The sequence below is a fragment of the Cygnus atratus genome, chromosome 15, assembly GCF_013377495.2.
Source record: "Cygnus atratus isolate AKBS03 ecotype Queensland, Australia chromosome 15, CAtr_DNAZoo_HiC_assembly, whole genome shotgun sequence".
Taxonomy (NCBI): Eukaryota; Metazoa; Chordata; class Aves; order Anseriformes; family Anatidae; genus Cygnus; species Cygnus atratus.
In genome coordinates, this window is record NC_066376.1 from 5,028,051 (window position 1) to 5,046,005 (window position 17,955).

A 17,955-nucleotide genomic window follows, 5' to 3' on the forward strand; every position below is an offset into this window, starting at 1 on the left:
GGTATAGGTAAAGAAAATACACTCGGTGCATGATTCAAATTCATGGGGAGGATGTTGGAGGATGGAGTAGGAACTGCGGTGGGAAGGGGGACATCACATTCATGTTTTCACTTCAAAATGACCAGTTCACCTCACCGTAGAGAAAGAGGAAAACTGGAAGGTTGAGCCTTATCTTGGTACTTGGTCAGATTTCTTGCAACCTTCTTAAAAATACAGATGTTTTTTTCCCAATCCCTGGTATTGTGAACCACAACCTCTGGTAGCTTTATCTGCTCTCAGCAACGCGACAGTCCTCGGGAGGAGCTGATGTGCCGCACACAGTACAGTATGGCAAGAGCTTGCTTTACCACTGGCATTTCCTGCCTCTAGACCTGCCAAGGCATATGTTTGTTCAGTGTCTGTAGGCCAAGGTCCTGCTTCCCCTTCCCCTACAGCTCTCACGCTTCTGAAAAAGCACGCTCCTTTCCACAGGGGCTGCAGTTACGCAAGACATTCCCTGGTTCTTCGGTAGCTGTTTGCATTAATACCCTGAAGGGGGATCCGAGTCCTGGTGCCTTTAGGCTGGCTTCTGAGAAGAGGTTTATTTTTTGAGATTTACAAGATTTATTTTTTTTTTCCAGCGGAACTTGACTTGGCAGCCACCAATATGGTCTGTAGGGAAGTGTAGGAGCTGGAGGAGGAGGAGAGTGCATCGCTGCTCCTGTAGACAAAAGGAGCTTCTGCCTAGGTGAAGCAAGGAATAGGCTGTAAAATAAATGTCTTTTCTGGAGGGATGTACTGATAGTAGATGGGCAGTGGAGAGAAGGCAAATACCGTCTGCTATCCTGCCGTACAGACAGGCAGTGGGGGACAGGGGGATTTTCTGTTTTATTGTTATTTGGTTGGTTTTTTTGTGTGTTTTTTTTGCCCCCCCCCCCCCCTTTTTTTTTTTTGGTTTGGTTTTCTATTCACAGCTCTCCATAGTAGGTGACTGAGACTGTATGGAAGCAGAAGAACTTGCAGGACCTGTTTGTAGCAAATTATCTGTTAGAAAGAAAGCGATAAAAAGAGAATATTAATGTGCATGTCCCTGCCTCTTTCTGGGAGGGAGGAGGAGGGGGTTAACCATCTCAACAGGGTATGTCCAATGTGTGGACAAAGCTGATATATTCCATTAGCTTCTTTCTGAGAACAGATGGTGAAAACTAAGATGTGATGATCCTGCTGCATTGTTTGTCCGTTACTTTTCCTGGCTTTTTGTTTGTTTGTTTGTTTTTCCCTCCTCTCATTCCTTCTGTTTTCTCCTTCTTGCCACAGGGCTATCCCCTTAGGGTTGTAGAGACCACCTTGTCACCGACACACACCACAGCGTTTCACTTGCTTGCACTGTGTTTTTCATGCACGTTGAGGCTGCACTCTCTTTTTCTCTCTTTCTTGCGTCATCACAGTTGTATTTGGCTGCCATGGACAGTAGCAGCCATATGAGCTGGCAGCTTAAGCCCTCGGACAGTGCACGGACATACTGGTAACAGCGCCCGCAAATGGAACAGGTACTGGAAAAAAAGGTCCTTCTTGCTCAACCCCTTCTCCACTCCCAACCACTCCTGTCATCCCTGCACTGTTTATCCCAGGCCAGTGCCTTTTATTTCTTCACATTCCTTTCCTCTGCAGCTCCCACCCCATTCCCTCCTGCCAAGGGTTAAAGTTACTTAGTTGTGCTCTGGTGCAGACTGAAGGAGCATTATTAACCTTGGAAAGGCTTCTGGTGCACGATGTGATGGTTGGAGAAGCCCATGCCTCCTAAAGGCTAACTCACGGCTGCTTTAAATCAGAGCCCACGCTGGAGAACAGCTTGAACACTTAGTACTGAGCACTGCTTAAATGTACAAATAACATTGCACTTCAAATGCAGAACAGTTCTCCCATCCCAAGAAGCCGTTTTCTAGCAAGAACCAATCTAGCAGCTTTTCAGTCAGGACAGGGTGTCTTATTTCAACTTTTTGGCATCCCCTGAGCCCTGCTGCTGTTCTCTTTTTATTGACTGGTCATAGCAGCATGTGCCCACAACCAGAGATACTTATCTGCCACATGCTTTAAGTTCCTCAGTAGGATTTTTAATCTGTTGAAAGATCCTAGCTGGTAATGGTGGCCTGTCCTAAAGAGTTGTTTCAGTGCCTGTTAGATCTGTGTGCAGCTCCTCCTTTTATCCTTGCATTTAAAGTCAGAAAGGAGTAAGTTTAAAAAAAAATAGTCCTGAAAGGTCCAGATACGAGCACTAAGATCTATTTCATTCTGTTTCCAAACCTTTTACTGTTTTGTTTGATCTGTGTGTGTCCAAATCATTCCATCCATCTCCCATCGGCTCTGAACAGGGCCCTCTTAGCATCATTTCACCGTCTGAATTCCCGGTGTGCTGCTGTTGTGGGTGTTCTCTGAGGTAGCCAGTGTGTCCTCCCTCATGGTGGTCCATGAGAAAGCCACGTGCAGACAGAGAAAGGCAGCTAGTCTGTCTTAGGCCTTGTAGTTTTTAGCCTGGTTGAATACAGGGTATAATTACAACACCCATGCAACTCACTTGGTGTAAAGGATAGCGTTGCTCCATCAAGGGAGCCACAGCCAAAACTGGAAGGTGTTGGTTCCAGCTGGAACAAAGGCCTGCTGCTTTTGGCCCATGCAGCCAAAGGCCCGAATCTTACAGTCTGTTCCCAGAAAGACACGTCCATAAAGCTGCTGTTCCTCCATTTCTGCTGTTCTTGTTGGGACTTAGCCTCGCATTGGGTTCCTTTCTGTCATGCTGCTGCTTGGTCTGCCTTCTTGCTGCCTCGTGCCATTTGTCTGCCTGCCTTGTGATGTGCTGGGAGGTGTGCTGGCTGAATTGGGTGTCTTGGTGCCTTCTCCCATGGTGCATGAACACAAACTTGTCTTGAAGCATGGTGCTAGCACCCTTGAAAGGGTCACGACTTTCTTCAATCTGAAGTCTTGTAAAGACTGCTCTTGGGCTTGTGGTGTCTTTTCTGCTTTCTGGTTCCTGCAGGTGGTATCGTAGCAAAGCTAGAAAACTGCGTATGGGTCTATCCCATAAAATATTGTCGGGGGGGGGGGGAAATTCTAGTCTTCATTCTGGATTTGAGATACCCTCTGGGCTGGAACATGACCTCATTTCAGTCTTGACTGTCTTCTGTTTACCTAAGGTCACACCCAGAGTTTAATGTGGCTGTCTGCAGGGCTAAGAAAAAGCCATTGCATTCTTTCCAAGACTTTAAAAACAAACAAAACAAACAGAAGCTCTGTTCTTTTGACTTGGAAAACTTAAGTCCCTTTGAATTCAGAACCCACTGGCTGGAATTAGCTGTTTCCCTCCATGTTGTACCTCCCATACATAATGATACCAAAGCCTGTGTGTTTACTGTGCTGTAGCTATTTGAGAGGTGGATCAGCTTTTAAGAACTTGACTCCAGAAGCTTTGGTCTTCATTGGCTTACCTGAACAGCTCTGGCAGGAAATCAAAGTCAGGGTAGCCAAAGAGAGATGTATGTGTTTTTTTAACCACAAACAGTAAATGGTTTTTACTTGGAGTCATGGTTTCACGTGGTAAGTGATCTTCCAGCATAGCTCAGTTAGCAGTGAAGTATTCATGATCTGCACAGTTCACAGGACTTGGTAGAATTCGTGATCTCTAAAATTAACTGATTATTCTCATTACTTTTTATTAGTTTTTGCAACCAGTGATTCCTTTGTATGCAGGCTACATGCGTTAAGCACCTAACTTTTATGTGCTGGCAAATTATGCCTATCGAAGTTTTTATGCCCTCAGCAAGGCTAGATGTAAAGGAGAGACTCTTTCTTTTAAGAAATGCAAAAATAAACTTGCATGCAATCAGCTGTGTTTGTCCTAGCTGACTGGTAAGTGACTGAGAGGTGTGTTGTGTGGAATAACACGAGACACCTGGAGAAATGGCAACAAGAAGGCTGTTAGGTGCTCTGCTCAGGGGAGCTAACAGCGTGGTGAAGGTCCTGTCATCCGTGATGGGTTCAGAAAGGTATGAGAGGGCATATAGGCATCTGGGCACTGAGAGTACTGGAAGAATCGATGCATTGTGCATGTTCTTTAACCTTCTATGAAAGCTTCTCTTTAAAAGAAACTAAATGCAACTGCGTACCTTATGGCTGGGTCAGGCACTGTATCCAGGTTACCTCTGAGCGGGGACCAAGACCTCCTGAGCTCTGAATTGTTGTGCTCAGGCTTAGAAGTCTTTCCTTAGATTTTTTTTTAAGGGAACTGAAGTCTAAAGTTATTTTAACCGTGGATAATACATTTTGGTTTCATATCCATGTGACTGGCAAGTTTGTGCTGATACATCTTCATCTATTGGCCTGTCTAGATGTAGGGATCTGTGTATTCCACAGCATCTTTCCTTTGCTTCCCAGCAGAGGACTGAAGGACTTGGGTGAGATACTGCCAACAGCATATGGAGCAAAGCATTCACACAGTGAACCTAAAACAGTGACAAAAGATTCAGCGCACGCTTGTAGAGCTGTGCTGCTCATGAGGGGTGTGCAGAAGTGTTAGCTCTCTGCTTCCAGTTTTCAACCATACTTTTCACGGTCATTACATATATACTTTAACAGAAGGAGTAACTCGTTCAAACTGTAATGGGAAAAGGTTCAAAGGTGCAAAAATCCTGTGTTAAGGAGAGAACATCAGCCCTAACTCTGACTATTGAGTCTTGATTTGTTCCTTGTGGTGAATTGCAGGTAGGTTTGAATGTAAAATGCTCTCTGCTTGACTGTCCGAATCTCATGATCCTGATTACTTTGTTTCAGTGTCTCTTAAACAACTGTGGTGTTTTTTTCTTGGAGGAGGGAGGAGTGAATTCTTTTCAAGTTCTCCCTCCACAATGATTGTACTCTGTACATCATTGAAATGCAGTTCATCAGTTGGCCTTCCTTGATTTGTAATGTTCTAAAGAAAGTTGATGCTGCAAGTTGTGTGCTGAATCTATATGATTTGTCTAGCAAGATGCACAATGACCTTCCATAATCCTTGATTTTTTTTTCTAAGTACTTCTTAAAAAACCTTAGCAACTGCAAGTTCTGTGTTCATACTCATCTCCTATGACACTTCACATATAGAATACAAATGGAAAATGAGCAATCAAATGCCTTCTAAGACCCTCTTTTTAGCATGATGCTTGGCTGGTAATTTCAGCAGTATGCTATCTGAAATGTGTCCTACTTATCCTATGAGAAAGCTCTTTGACTTCTAAGCCTCTCTGAGCCTGTTGGGTTAGTCCCATATGTTTTAATAATGCTCTAAGCTTCATTTCTGAAACAGTAATCATAATTCATAAACTGTATAGAATATACAGTTCAATTGGCTCAGCTTGGTATTTTCTACTTTTTCTTCTCAGTGGCAAAAAAAAATACATCTTAAAAAGAGAAAGAACATATGTACCCTTTGTCTTCTAAATATAGATGCCATTTCTGGGCCAGAGTTTTATATTAAGATCCATTTTCTGCAGAAAGTTTTCCAATTATGGAAGACAGTAAAAGTCGAGTGTGCAAATAAGCCTCAGGTGTCTTCATCTTGTGCTGGTGGGGTCAGCCCTGCTAAAGGAGCAGTCTCTCTCTTCTATTGTGCAGAGGTTCAGCCCAGTTTGGTCTGTGAAGGAAAACTGATTAAAATACCGTTAACTCTCTGAAAACCCCTTTGAATATCTGAGCTTTTGAGAGGCTAGGGATACCTCATAATGTTCTTTCCCAGCGTGCAAGATAAATCCTACCTCCTGGTGGGGAACTGCCTTTCGGTTGTCTCTTTGCCAGCTTAACTGGCTATTTCATGTGGTTCAATTTTAAAGGTGATAAAAAGTCAGTATGCTGAAAAGCACTCTTGGGAAGTAAGACGGGGATATTATAGATTTATTCAAGCTCTTGCTGGTATAAAAAGAGGAAAAAAATACCTGTCCTCATTGCTTGGTTGTTAGTATCATGGTAGCAGAATCCCAGAAGCAGTAGCATGGCCATGATGAAGGCATTGAACACACTGGCATAAAAAGACAAAGACTTTTGTTCTTACTGCGGTGTGTGATTTGCATGCTTTTCAGCTCAGTAGTCAAAACTGAATGGCATATGTTCCCCTTGTAGTTTCTGGGAGCTGTTTTGGATTACCTTGCTTGGAATAAAAAAAGAAGAAAACAACCCCCAAACCAAAGGCACCTCTCATCTTTGTGAATTTCTTTTCTCACCCCCAGGCTGGAGTCTTGTCTACCACTGCGTGGTACACAGGCTGGATCCCAAGCCATTGGTGGATAATTAACCATCTGATAACTGTTAGCTAATACCATCTTGTGGGATGGCAGCCTGTCGCCGGTCTGGCGGGGTCTCTTCTCTCTCAGGCATAAATTGTTCACAAAGATCCATTCTTCCACACTTTTCTTTCGAACTGTCCATCTGCGACGCATGCAGTCATCTTATGCCCTCGTTGCAGTAAAATGCAATGTACTTTATTTCCGTTTCCTTTTCAACCTCCTTTTTCTGTCAACGTGACTAATTGAGGACGAAGGTATGTGGTGGGTTTTTACATCTGCATCATTTCCATTTTCCTCTTTTCTCCCAAGTGAAATATGGCATAATTTGACTCGATGACTGTTGGATTTCCTTCTCCATTGAGAGCTTGGTTAAATCATTAGCCCATCTGCACTGACCTGGCCATCAACCTTGCAACAGGCTTGACAGTATGTTACTCAGACTTGGCTACTCAATGATTTGTGAAATTTTCCTTGTCAGACCAAGCCAGCAGCTCCTTGATATGCAGTAAATACAGACCATTTTATGCTGGGAGGCGGTCGTAGTCTGTCGTTCCATGCTTACATTAGTCATTATGACTGACTTTTCTGTTCTGTTGTTTGTGTTTTGTTGTTTTTTTTTCTTGTCTTCCTCCAGTACACCTCCAGCATGAGAGCCAAATACCTCGCCACCAACCAACCTCGTCCAGATGCTGGCAGTGTGCATTAAAATGAAAAAGCTAAAGCAAAAAAAAAAAAAAGGCAAAAAACAAAAACAAAACAACAAGAAAACCCACATGTGCAGTCAGACAAAACAATGTGCCAACTGCTGTGCCCCTGTGCTGTCCTCGTAGAACAATCCTGCTGTTCTGCCCAAAATCCAGTGCAGCTCCCGTTTCTCCAGCCCAGACCACCCCTTCAACCTGGTACCTGCCTACTGGAGTGGAAGCCCCTTTTGAATTTAAGCCTTCACTTTGCTGTACCTGATGTGCAAGAGAGAACAAGCACGTACAGGCAAGCAACCAAGAGATTACCATCCTGTCCTGGATTCCAGCTGCCTGGGGCCGGCTTTAACAGAGTAGCCCGATAGAAAATGTTGGTGAATATATTCTGCCCCCATTTTTTCCCCTTCTGTTCCTCAGAGGGATGCGGTGAAAGATGGTGGTAGATCTCTTCTGACTTCTGCAGTGGCATCAGTGGAGCTGCTTGGTCTGTCAAATGCTGAAGAGACAGAGTTTCGGTGTCTGTGACTAGCGAACAACGAGGGAAAGCTGAGCCAATGCACAATACAGCATCTGGGGGGAGTCCTCTGGTCCAGTGCCCTTGTGTGAGGGAGGAGGGAAACCCCTGCCTCTTGGTGTCACTGTATATCCACTGTAATCTGTGAGCCTGTGGCTCTTTTCTAGAGAAAACCACTCCACTAGCATGGTAACGAAAAAAAAAATCAATTAAGAAAGTGCTGTTTTCTTTCCCACTCTATCTAGCATGTGAATTCTCCAGGAGGAGCAGGGGGTCACAGCACCACCTAAGTACCCGGTCCATTGCTCTGAACCTGACCTCTCTGCTCCACCAGGGAAGCCCAGGTACTTGCAGATGGCGTTCTTGGTGCTGCTTTTATGAGGCCAACACACAGAACAAACAGGAGCCAGCCACCACCCACTTGGTGCCAAACTTTTCCAGGAAAAGACTTGTAAGACTTTATGGTTGTTTTTTTTTTTTTTGGTGGTTTTTTTTTTCTTTTTTTTTTTTTTTGCACTGAAGAGTTTCAGCTCTCTGATATTAGGTCTTATGGGACAGTCAGCTTGCAAAAGCAAGAGGGACTGCAAGCACCAATGGATTTATAGCAAATGCAAACTCCCTGCAGGAGTGACCTGTGAACTCTGGTGGACTTCATTTTTCTTTTTTTATTCCTTTTTTTTTTTATCACAGTTTACAGCACAGGGTTGCTGAACTGGCACTGAAGGAAGTTTTTTGGAGCCTCAATCCTAATAAACTCACAAAATCCTCAGTATATCTTCTGTGCTCCGGAATCAGAAACACAAATGCCATCATTTGGGCATTTGGAGAATGTTGTGACTGTCAGAACATATTTTTTTCTATTTGTTTTTGTTTTTCAAGGCACATTGCTAACCACTATCTGACCATATTCAGGCACATGTAGGCATTTTTCTAGGCATGAGCTAGAACAAGGCTTGCAAAGGGGCAGCTGGGTGCCTGCAAAGGGCAACATCCTCCATTGGTGCTGTACTTTCCACTGAAGAGCAGTGCTCCAAAGGACACTGACCACTTACTACTGGAAGAGCAGGCTGCCTCTTGGGCAGCTAGTAGTACTGTAGAGTACTGGCCTTTCAGTAGGGAAACTATGATGTTCCTTCTGTTGGTGTTTTTTGTTTTTGTTTTTTAACCTCTGAGCAGCAGTGTGGCTGCTGAGCATGATATTAAATAACTGGCAGAAGAAATAAAGTGGGAAATATCCCTCAAACTGGAGTTGAGCCATTGGCAGAGGCAGTTAATCTTCACATCGGTGACGTTCAGGCTTGGTGTCCATTTACCCCACGTTTGCTGTACGGGGCACAAAATCTACCAATCTGCCTTTACTCAAGTCAGTTGCCTTCTTGCAGTGAGGTAAGGATTGCTCCTCGCAATGATGGTGTTTGCTCTCAAAGGGTACCAGCTCTGTGGAAAGCAAGCTTTGAGCTCCTCTTAAGAAGATAAACCACTAACAGAACAAAAAGCTGTAGGCCAGCTTGTACCATTCAAAGGAGTGAGGGAGAAAGGGAAGACAAGGCACTGCGCAGCCAGGAAGAGAAGGTTTGGGAGAAAACTTCACACTTCACCGTAAATCTGTGGAAGCAGGATTTTCTTGCTCAGGACTGAGTAGGCCTTTCAGACGCATTTGAGGGGCTTCACACTGAAACATACCTCGGTGTTATCAAATTACAAGGGCAGGGAAACATAGCCGCAGCTTGTATGGAGGGATTTCTGTGGCTAATGAGCACCAGGTTTTCCACCTTGTCTTAAAGCCTACCAGAAGACCCCGGGCGTGCAAGCACGTGGCATGGTTAGCTTGCAGGGCCCAAAGTATGCAACTGCTATCCGGGGGGGGACTGAACCTTCCCCTCGCTTTGAAGAAAGAAGCAAGAGCCATATAATGCTTACTAAGAACAAATCGTTCTACTGTCATCTGTCCCTGCAAGGATGTGCCCAGATTGCTACTTCGGCTGTCATTTGTAGGGGAGTTGCCCTAAAATCTGTGGCCTGATCCTGCTCATTGAAGGCAAGCATTTTGAAGGCTGGAGGGTGTGGGGAACCCTGTGAGGACAGGTGCTTCTGTGTACTGACATTGCTGTATACAGAAAGCATCCTGAATACGGATGTGATTGCATTTTGGGAGGGGTTGGATCCAAATTGCCACAGTGGATTTGCCTGTGCCAGGAGGGGCATGGGGAGCCTATGCCTCCTGTTTGCAGCACCTAATGCAGCAGCCACCTTGTCCTGCTTCCTTCCAAGGCTTGGCGTAGTCACTCATAACACCCAGAACAGCTTCTGACAACGTTTGGGGCTTGCAGCAAGGCACAGATGTGGAGATATGTGCTCTGTGACTTCAAAATATAACTGGAAAGAATGTTATGGAGATGACGTTTTGCTCTCTGGAGGCCAGCATAACATAACTGCAGTGTGAGCTGTGTACTTTTGTCCAGCCAGCACTTCCTTTACTTGACATGGATATTGCACTTTTGTAAAGCATCCTGGAACTCTGCTGCCCCGCTGCATGCTGTGCAGAGCGCTGGATAGGAAACACAGACAAACGTTTTGGTTTTGTTTTATTATTGTTGTTAGTACTTTTTCTTTTTCCTTTTTTTTTTTTTTTTTTTACTGGAACCTTGAGCGACAGTGTGGCATTTCTGCAGGCTGGTCTGAGTGGATCTGCTGAAGAACAGGTGGCCTTTGCCTATTCTTATGGCTGCGACGTAATCAGTCTCATCCATACGGTCACACTTTGTCTGAGGAGTGGACTTTGGAAAAGCCAAGATCTCCCAGACTCTGTGCCTCCCTCTAGGGTGAACAGCAGGTGCTATCTGGCGAAGACTCATCTGTTCTAGATGGCATTCATGGTTGAGGGAGTCCAAACTCTTCGAGCTGTAGGGGGGAAAGCTGTGGAGACCTCTCTCTCTTCCATTGTGTGTCTTTGTTCTTAATGTGACAAAGCGCCGAGGCTGTATCGCTTGGCGTGTCCCAGCTGACCTTATCAGAACATGAATCATGTTACCGGTCGCTAACAAAAGGGTCCAGGAGTCAGGGGAGCTGAGATTGGCCTCTGGACACCTCACTGACTGCAACAGGGAAGGCGGCTTGTTCCGGTCAAAGGTGACTGCATCGGTGAAGACACTTCATGTTACTTTTTCAGAAGCACAAATGTGGTCATTGGCTTGTCTGGTTGGCTTGGTTTATTTCCACTGCATCATCATGTGTGAATGACTTTTTCTTTTGGAACTGAGAACTCTTCCAAGCACACGAACATCTCCACAATGTGAAATGTAAATAGCATGTTGGACTCTTGCGTCCAGTGTTCAAGACTGCGTTGTAATTGTAAAGGAAATCAAATCAAGACTTGGCTGTGAATTTCTTGTGCTGTCTTGGGAATATAACTGTAGTGTTTGTATCCTGTATGTACTATTAAACTGAGTTCATTTTATGTGCTGATAAAAGGGTTCAAGCTAAGATTTTTAGCGTGCATCCATGTACCCAAATGTGAAGGATGGAGTGCTCCCTTCCCCTCCTGTCCTTTTTAAGTTTCCTCCATTTGATAGGTGTTAATTTTCCGTGTACAGTCATCTCAGCCAAGATGCAAGGATGTTCATTTGAGTGCTTTGAGGAGGACACCGTGCATGGGGATTTCAGCGATCCCAAGTCAGGATTTCCATAGCAGTTCCCTAAAAATATGTAGTGTTCACATGAAAAGCTTGGCCTTTCTGAGAGTAAACAGCTTCTCGGGGGGCTGCTTAGCCATCGCTCGTGAGAGCTCTTGGTACTGCGGGGTGATAGCAGGCAGGAGTGCGTGGATACCCGTGCGAGCAAGGTACAGATACCCGTGTGGATAAACCCACATTAACTTCTGGTCCCACCTTCCAGCAGCAGCTGAAATTGCGTGCTGAGCCCTTTGAAGAAGAGAGCGGTGTCTTGGCTTGTTGCTTAGAGCCACCTCACCTGATTGAGGTGTAGATTAGGTGGGTGAGTTTCTCCTTAGGTAGAGAGGGGTCTTTGAAGTACTTCCTACATAGGGACCAAGCCAGGGTCTTCCCCTGGCAAACAAATCTGTTAGTAACTCACTGAACACCTCCGGGTGGGAGGGGAGAAGCCCTCCAGGCAGATACTAAGGAGTAGATCTAACACCTTGAGAGAGGGGACCCGACCAGACTTAATCTGTACCTTTGGCCAGGTGGCTTCTTTCATCACCAACTACTTTCATTTTCCAGAAGTGATCTGTGTGCGTGTGATGGATGGCTTCTCTAGTCCTTCCAGGAGGCCCAGCAGAAGTGTGGGATGCTTTGGTAGCAGTTCCTAGATGGCTAACAAGCGGTCCGTGCTTTTGGGGGGAACAGGGGGATCTCCTGCCGAGCCATGATGGTGAGTGTGTTGCCCAGCTGGGAGAGAGAAGGGTTGGGTCACCAGTGGCCTTGAGCTGCCGGGTGCTCACCCAGCCCCTGTGGCTGCGTGCGTGAACAAAGTGGAACATAAATTAATGTACAACCAGAAAGTTCAAAATATTCCTTTCCTAAAGAGGATAACTGTAGCATGAAGCTCTAGGTGCTCTGCGTATTTGATACCACATTGCTCCTCACTATGCAATTCCAAACTCCTTCCTTCCTCTTCCTCCTCTAATCTCCCACGAAGACTTCTCCAGTGGCCTCTGTGCAGGAGGGCACTGGGCTCCCAGAAAAGCTTCATTTCTTTCATCGTCCTCTGCGCTGGGGCCGGGTGCCCAGCTGCCACGTCGTGTGCCTCAGGTCCCTTGTTAACGGGAGGCCCCATGAGTTTCATTGACGTCATTCAGAGGGAAGTTGTTTTTTTTTTTTTTTTCTTGGACACTGTGCACAGAAACCTAATGGTGATCATGTACCTGGCCTTTTTGTAACTTCTCTGTTTCGTTTCTTTCTCCTTAACCATAATGGTTGTATATCATACCACTTTATATACATATATAATATATAAATATATATAATTTTTTTTTTAAACTTTGAACCTGCTAGTTTCTTTGAAGAGTTCCTGCACTTACCCAAAATGTTTTTAAATTGTGAGGGTTAAAGAGGATTGAGCCCATTTTTGTATCTTTACTTTTAATTCTGTAGTTCTATTGATTGTAATGTAGCTATTTTTTACTGTAATTTTTTGGTTTGCAAATACTAAAAAAAAAAAAAAAAAGAACTAAATGTAATTTCTGTGGTTTCTATTCAGCTTGGGTTTCATGTTTTAAAAATAAACAATATAAAACCACTGTTCCTATTTATTGATTCACATTCTTTCCCTAGTTCGTAAACCTGCCTGAATTTTTATTACCTCTCATACATAGTGGTACATCCATGGGCTAAGGACAGGAGGGAATAGGTCCATGAATTCTCACAGCTGTTAGGGAACGGAAAGAACGGGAGCATGAGTGTCCTTTACTACAGAAATCGAAGCATTAGTGTCAGTCCTGCTAATGTTTGTGTGACATTAAGTCTGTGCAGGTGTATTGGCAGGGCTGCTTCCTCTGGTCGCAGCTCTCAGCCTAATCTGGTTGCTGTTGGAAATCAGACTTTCTGATTCAATTTGAAGTCTGGACTGTTGCAGTTGAACCAGCCAGCTTCAAAACCAGCCCTCTGAAGAAAAAGGAGCTGTGCAGACGTTCCTTCTGGGGGAAAGTTTTACTAATCCTGCTTCAGAAATGAGGTGTTTTTCACCAGTTGTCCTGCACGGGCTGCAGCAGGGTGCCTGGGGGGGATGAGTTTTGGTGTGGGGAGGATGCTGACCACTGCACGCAGCCGGGTGTCTATTAGGGACCTGCAGGCACCACGGCGTGGTGCACCCACCAGGCTGCTGCGGTGATCCCTCCCTGTGCTGCTTCATTTACACCAGCACCAGGGCTTCGTTTTCAGGAGCAGGAGTACGGCCGTGGCCAAGCAGGACAGCGATATGCAGGGGAGGGATGGTGGCAGCTGCCCCGCTGCAGGGGCATCTATCTTGGGAAGGCCGCAAAATGTCCGTGCGGGCCTTCGGGAAGGTCAAACTAAAAACCTCTGCCCATCCGCAGTGTCTCTCTTGACGTTTTCTGCCTGAGTCAGTCGAACCAAGGGACTCGTCTCCCTCCCAAATTACCTGGTGCTGCTGTCAGGACCAGGCCAACACCCCTGGACGTCACCACCATGTGGCACCGCCGGTCTGAGGGCTGCTGAGAGGGGACAGCTGCGTTCAGCCCTGTGGCCAAGCTGCAGGTCCTGGGCACCCTTCTCTGTGCTGGTGTTCTGCCCTGCTCTGCTCCCCCAGATTTTATGTGGACCTGTCCTACTCCCTTGGTGGGCCTGACTGGTGTGAGCGTGGGTTTCATTCTGTTAATTCTGTATTTGGTTAAGCACCATGTGTATTTAGACTGAAACCCATTCCTGTGGTCACAAACCCATCAGTAAGATGCAGAAACACTGATGGTTTTTTGCTGCCCCTTTCACCCTCGTGTGAATCTCAACAGAAATCAGTTTTCCTCCCCTTACAAATAATTGACAGACCAGCCTCCCCCCTTATTTTTTCACCCTAACGGAGGAACCTGTGCGTTCCACCTTCGTCCCCTGCTCTGAGCTGATTAAACCCACCCTGAGGCGCAGGGGGCTTGGAGCAGCCAAGGGAAGCCGATGGCGTGAAGGAGAATAAAGCCCCCACCAGAGTCAGCACGTAAATATTTTACCAGGTTGACAGACTCCCACCAGGGATGGGAACATGTGAGGCCACCGGCCTGGTGACCTTTCCCAGTGCTTTCCAGCCGGCCGTGCCCACAGCCTCAGGTTTCGCTCAAACTCCTACGCGGGTCCCTTCTCCCCCAGGAGCCGGGGTGAAATATGTGTTTGAATAAACCTCACCTTCAGATCAGCCTTCAGTAGTGGGCCGTTAGATCTCCGACCTCTAAGATAAGGGAGGGAGGGGCGCCCTGGGGAGACACTTTCAAATATCTTTGTTATTGGCATGTGCTGAGCTGTGCCAACAGGAGCGGTGCCTCCAGGAGGTGGTGGTGCGTGCCGGCTCTTCTGTGCTGGAAAGCCAGCATGCTGGTGGCTGCTGGTGTGCCTGCTGGGACCGGTTACGTGCCTCTGTCCCTGGTCAGCGGCTGGGTGGTGACTCCTGCAGTGTGCATGCCGAGACCGAGGCTGGATTTGCCCAATTTCTTCCATCAACCGCACCTGAGAGCTGGATCTGTGGCTCTCCTTCTCTTGCATCCCTCCAGAGCTGCGATTCCTCACATTTCCCAGCCGAGGGAAAGCCAGTGGGCAGCCAAAATTGCGTCTTGTCCTCTGGAATCCTCTCTGAAGCACCCCTGGTCCTGAGGAATGACCCCGTCACCCCTTCATGAATGCTCTCGGGAGCTCAGCAGCCTGCCCTTGCATGACAGAAGATGCAAGGACCCGAGCTGGGAGCCCACTGGGCCTGAACAGCTGAGAGCAAAGCCTAAATGAGGAGAAACAGATCTGTCTGACCGCATGGGGATGCTGAAGTCCTGTTCTTGGCAGTCAGAAGGGTTTGAAGCGGAGGCAGCCACAGAAGGAGCGAGGGGAGAGGCAGCAGCCCCGGGGCTCTGCAGAGCTCCTCTGCAGCTCCATGGGGCCACACACGGCGGAGCAGAGGCCGTGACCTCCCGGCACATTTACCTGCAGCCTCCTGCCTGCTGGGGTGGCCGGGCAGGGGAGGAAGAGAGCCTGGATGCGGCCACCTCGGGCCATGGGTCCAGCCACTGCGACAGAGCAGCCGGGCATGCTGCCATGCTATCGTATGCAGCATGGGGAGAGGGGACAGGTGGTGGCAGGAGCAGAAGGACTTTCTTGTCCACGCCTCATGTCTCTATTTCTGTATGCAAGATCGCACAGTAGTTTATCTTGGAGCTGCAGTAGGGAAGGGTCCTGCCTTAAAGCAGCTTGGGGCAGGCTGTTTCTCACAGCAAGCCCTGTGAAAAATCCCTGCTCAGCCCTTAGGACAGGCTGTTAATCCCTCCTGGGTCCGTGCAGGGGCTTTGGGAGGTGTTGCAGATGCTGGTGATGAGAAGCTTTTCTCCCACCCACCCCCTTCCTCTTCCCACCAGCTGAACGCCACGGGATGGGATGGGATGGATGCTCTTACCCCATAAATCACCAGGCGTGCAGATGAGCTGCTCCAAACGCAGCTGCGTGGGGCTGATGCAGGGATGGGCTGCTCCAGCCACTGCTCCCCGAGGGGCTTATAAATCACTCTGTGTGCCCCAAAATGCCCAGTGCCTGTTGGGGGGGTGGGGGGGGTTGCTCCCTGCACTGATGTGTACTCAGGACCCTGCAGGATACGGCTGTGCCGACCACAGAGGGGACTGGGGAGAGTTAGTGCCTGTGTTGGCCATGGCACACCTGTGTTCATGTCCTTTATGTCTTGGCTCTCAAGAAAAGTGCGGGGCAGTCCCTAGGATGTGGCCAAGCATCATCTGAAGTGTCACGGTGGTTTTAGTCCCCTGCACCCACTGGGGACAAGCACAAACCCAGCACAGTCCCCCCTGTGAAGCCATCGCAGTGTGGGGAGGATGGAGGGGGACACATCCACTGAGGAGGAGGACGGAGGGGTCAGCAGCAGGGCCGTATAGCGGTCCCACAGCTTTGGCTGGCAGCACCATGGGAAGTGCTTCCAGCTGTGTTTAAGATGCTCGCTTCATCTCCCGCTCGCCTCCTCCTTGCCAAGCAGCCAAAGGAGCAGAGGCAGCCCCGCTGCGCGGCTGGGGAACCAGAAGCAGCAAGGATCTGGGAGCCCCGGGGCGGGGGGGGCAGGAGGGGACTTGGTTTGGACAGGGACATGGCTGGTCTTAGAAGGCAGGAGGAGAAAAACACTGTGGAAGGCTCAGTAATTCAACTTCAATGGATGGATACAGTGGGAAGGTGAGCAAGCTTTAGCGAGAGGTGGGAGATGGCCGGGAGCTGCTTTGGGGGCTGGCTGCCCTCGGCTTTCCAGCCCGTCCCACCGAGACTGCAGATGCTAGCGAGGGATTTTACGGGACATCCTCCTGTCCTATCCATGGGCTCACCCATCCTGGTGCTGGGACACACAGCTCCCAAACACAGGTCAATAGATGACAGCGAGGTGGATTGGATAGCCAGATGGCTGTGTGCGTTGTTTGCGTTCTGTGATTTGGCCACTTTTACACTCGTTTCCCACAAATGTTCCCCATTTGCTGGCCAGAGAGGCTGGAAGTGGAGCTTGGAGAGGATTCACACAAGGCTCTCCATCTCCCATCATCCCCTCCCATCCCGATTCACAAATATTTCTCGCCGGGGCTGCTGCCAGTACTGGTGCTCATCCCATCGCAGCGCAAACACGAGTCCCCAGCGAAAAGCCTCTGCGCCACAGCGCTTCTGCGCTGCGAGCCGGCTGGGAAAGCAGCAACTCACACAGCATCCAGCACACTGAGTGACCCGAATGCAAGTTTTATTATTTAAAAAAAAAAAAAAAGGGAGGTGAGAGAGCAGCAAAAATGACTAATGCAGAGCCTCACTCTCCACCCTCCATGCTGCAATCCTCCCTGGGGGGGCCGGGGAAGCCTTCGGCACAGTGCTGGAGCATCTCTGGGGCACGGCGGTGTCACAGAGAGGTCCCTACATGGTGACATGTCCCCACCGAGCCAGGCTCGTCCTCTCCCTCTGTCCCAACAGTTTTGCTCCAAAAGGTACCACAAGGTATCAGGAGCAGCCCCAGCTGCAGCGATCGTAAACAGGACGTCCCACACCAGCGCCGGGGGCGCAGATGAAAGCAGGCTGGCCTGATGAGCCCGCCAAGTATGTGAGAGCAGCAGGGCTTGCTTTTGTTTTCCTTTTGTTTATTAATGCCTGTATTTATTTACTTTTCAGCCCACGAGTAAGGAGGCTGGGAGCCTGGTATGGGATGAACTGGCGGGCTTGTGTTCTGCCTCGGCTGCTCCCGAAGGCTCGCTGGGGTGCTTTTATTATTTTATTTTATTTTATTTTATTTTATTTTATTTATTTTATTTATTTTTATATGTTTTAACACCCCCCCCCCCTCCAGACACAGTGCAGCACTCAGCCTTCCCCCCTGCCGAGGGGTCCCCACTCCCTACAGCCCCATCCCAGCACCAGGCTGCAGCCTCCATCTCCCCTTGGCCTCCCCCCTAGGAGGAGGAGGAGGAGGATGGTGAACACAGGATTTGGGCTGGTTTTGCCAGAAACGTGCCCTTGGCACCCACTCTGCTTGGATGACCCGGGGAGGGCAAGGCTGCGGAAGGGGTGAGGGCGCCTGGGGCTCCTCCAGCCTGACCCTGCGCTGCCGGGAAGTGCCCGCGGCCCCATGAGCAATAGGAAAACGCGCGGGCGAGCGGCGGGTGGCACGGCTTCCTGCGCCTGACGCAGTTTCCCTTCTGTGACCCCGTGCCGGGAGGGGTGCGGGGGGGTGAAGCGGGGACAGGGAACCGAGAGGTGCCAAATCC

At 48.2% G+C, this 17,955-nt stretch overlaps 1 protein-coding gene across 7 annotated transcripts in view; it reads left to right on the forward strand.

The window, feature by feature from the left end:
- Nucleotides 1-12,735, forward strand: part of TTYH3 (tweety family member 3) — a 79,433-nt gene extending 66,698 nt beyond the window's left edge. For 2 of the 7 annotated variants that reach the window (XM_035549027.2, XM_035549023.2), the window contains one exon: nt 6,922-12,733. In XM_035549027.2, the coding sequence (XP_035404920.1) occupies nt 6,922-6,937 (16 nt within the window). In that variant the 3' untranslated portion in view covers nt 6,938-12,733. Of the gene's footprint in view, nt 1-620; nt 749-1,427; nt 1,525-6,921 lie in introns of those variants that run through there. The other 5 variants (XM_035549025.2, XM_035549024.2, XM_050713840.1 and 2 more) reach the window with 5 other exon arrangements.
- Nucleotides 12,736-17,955: the final 5,220 nt, after the last annotated feature.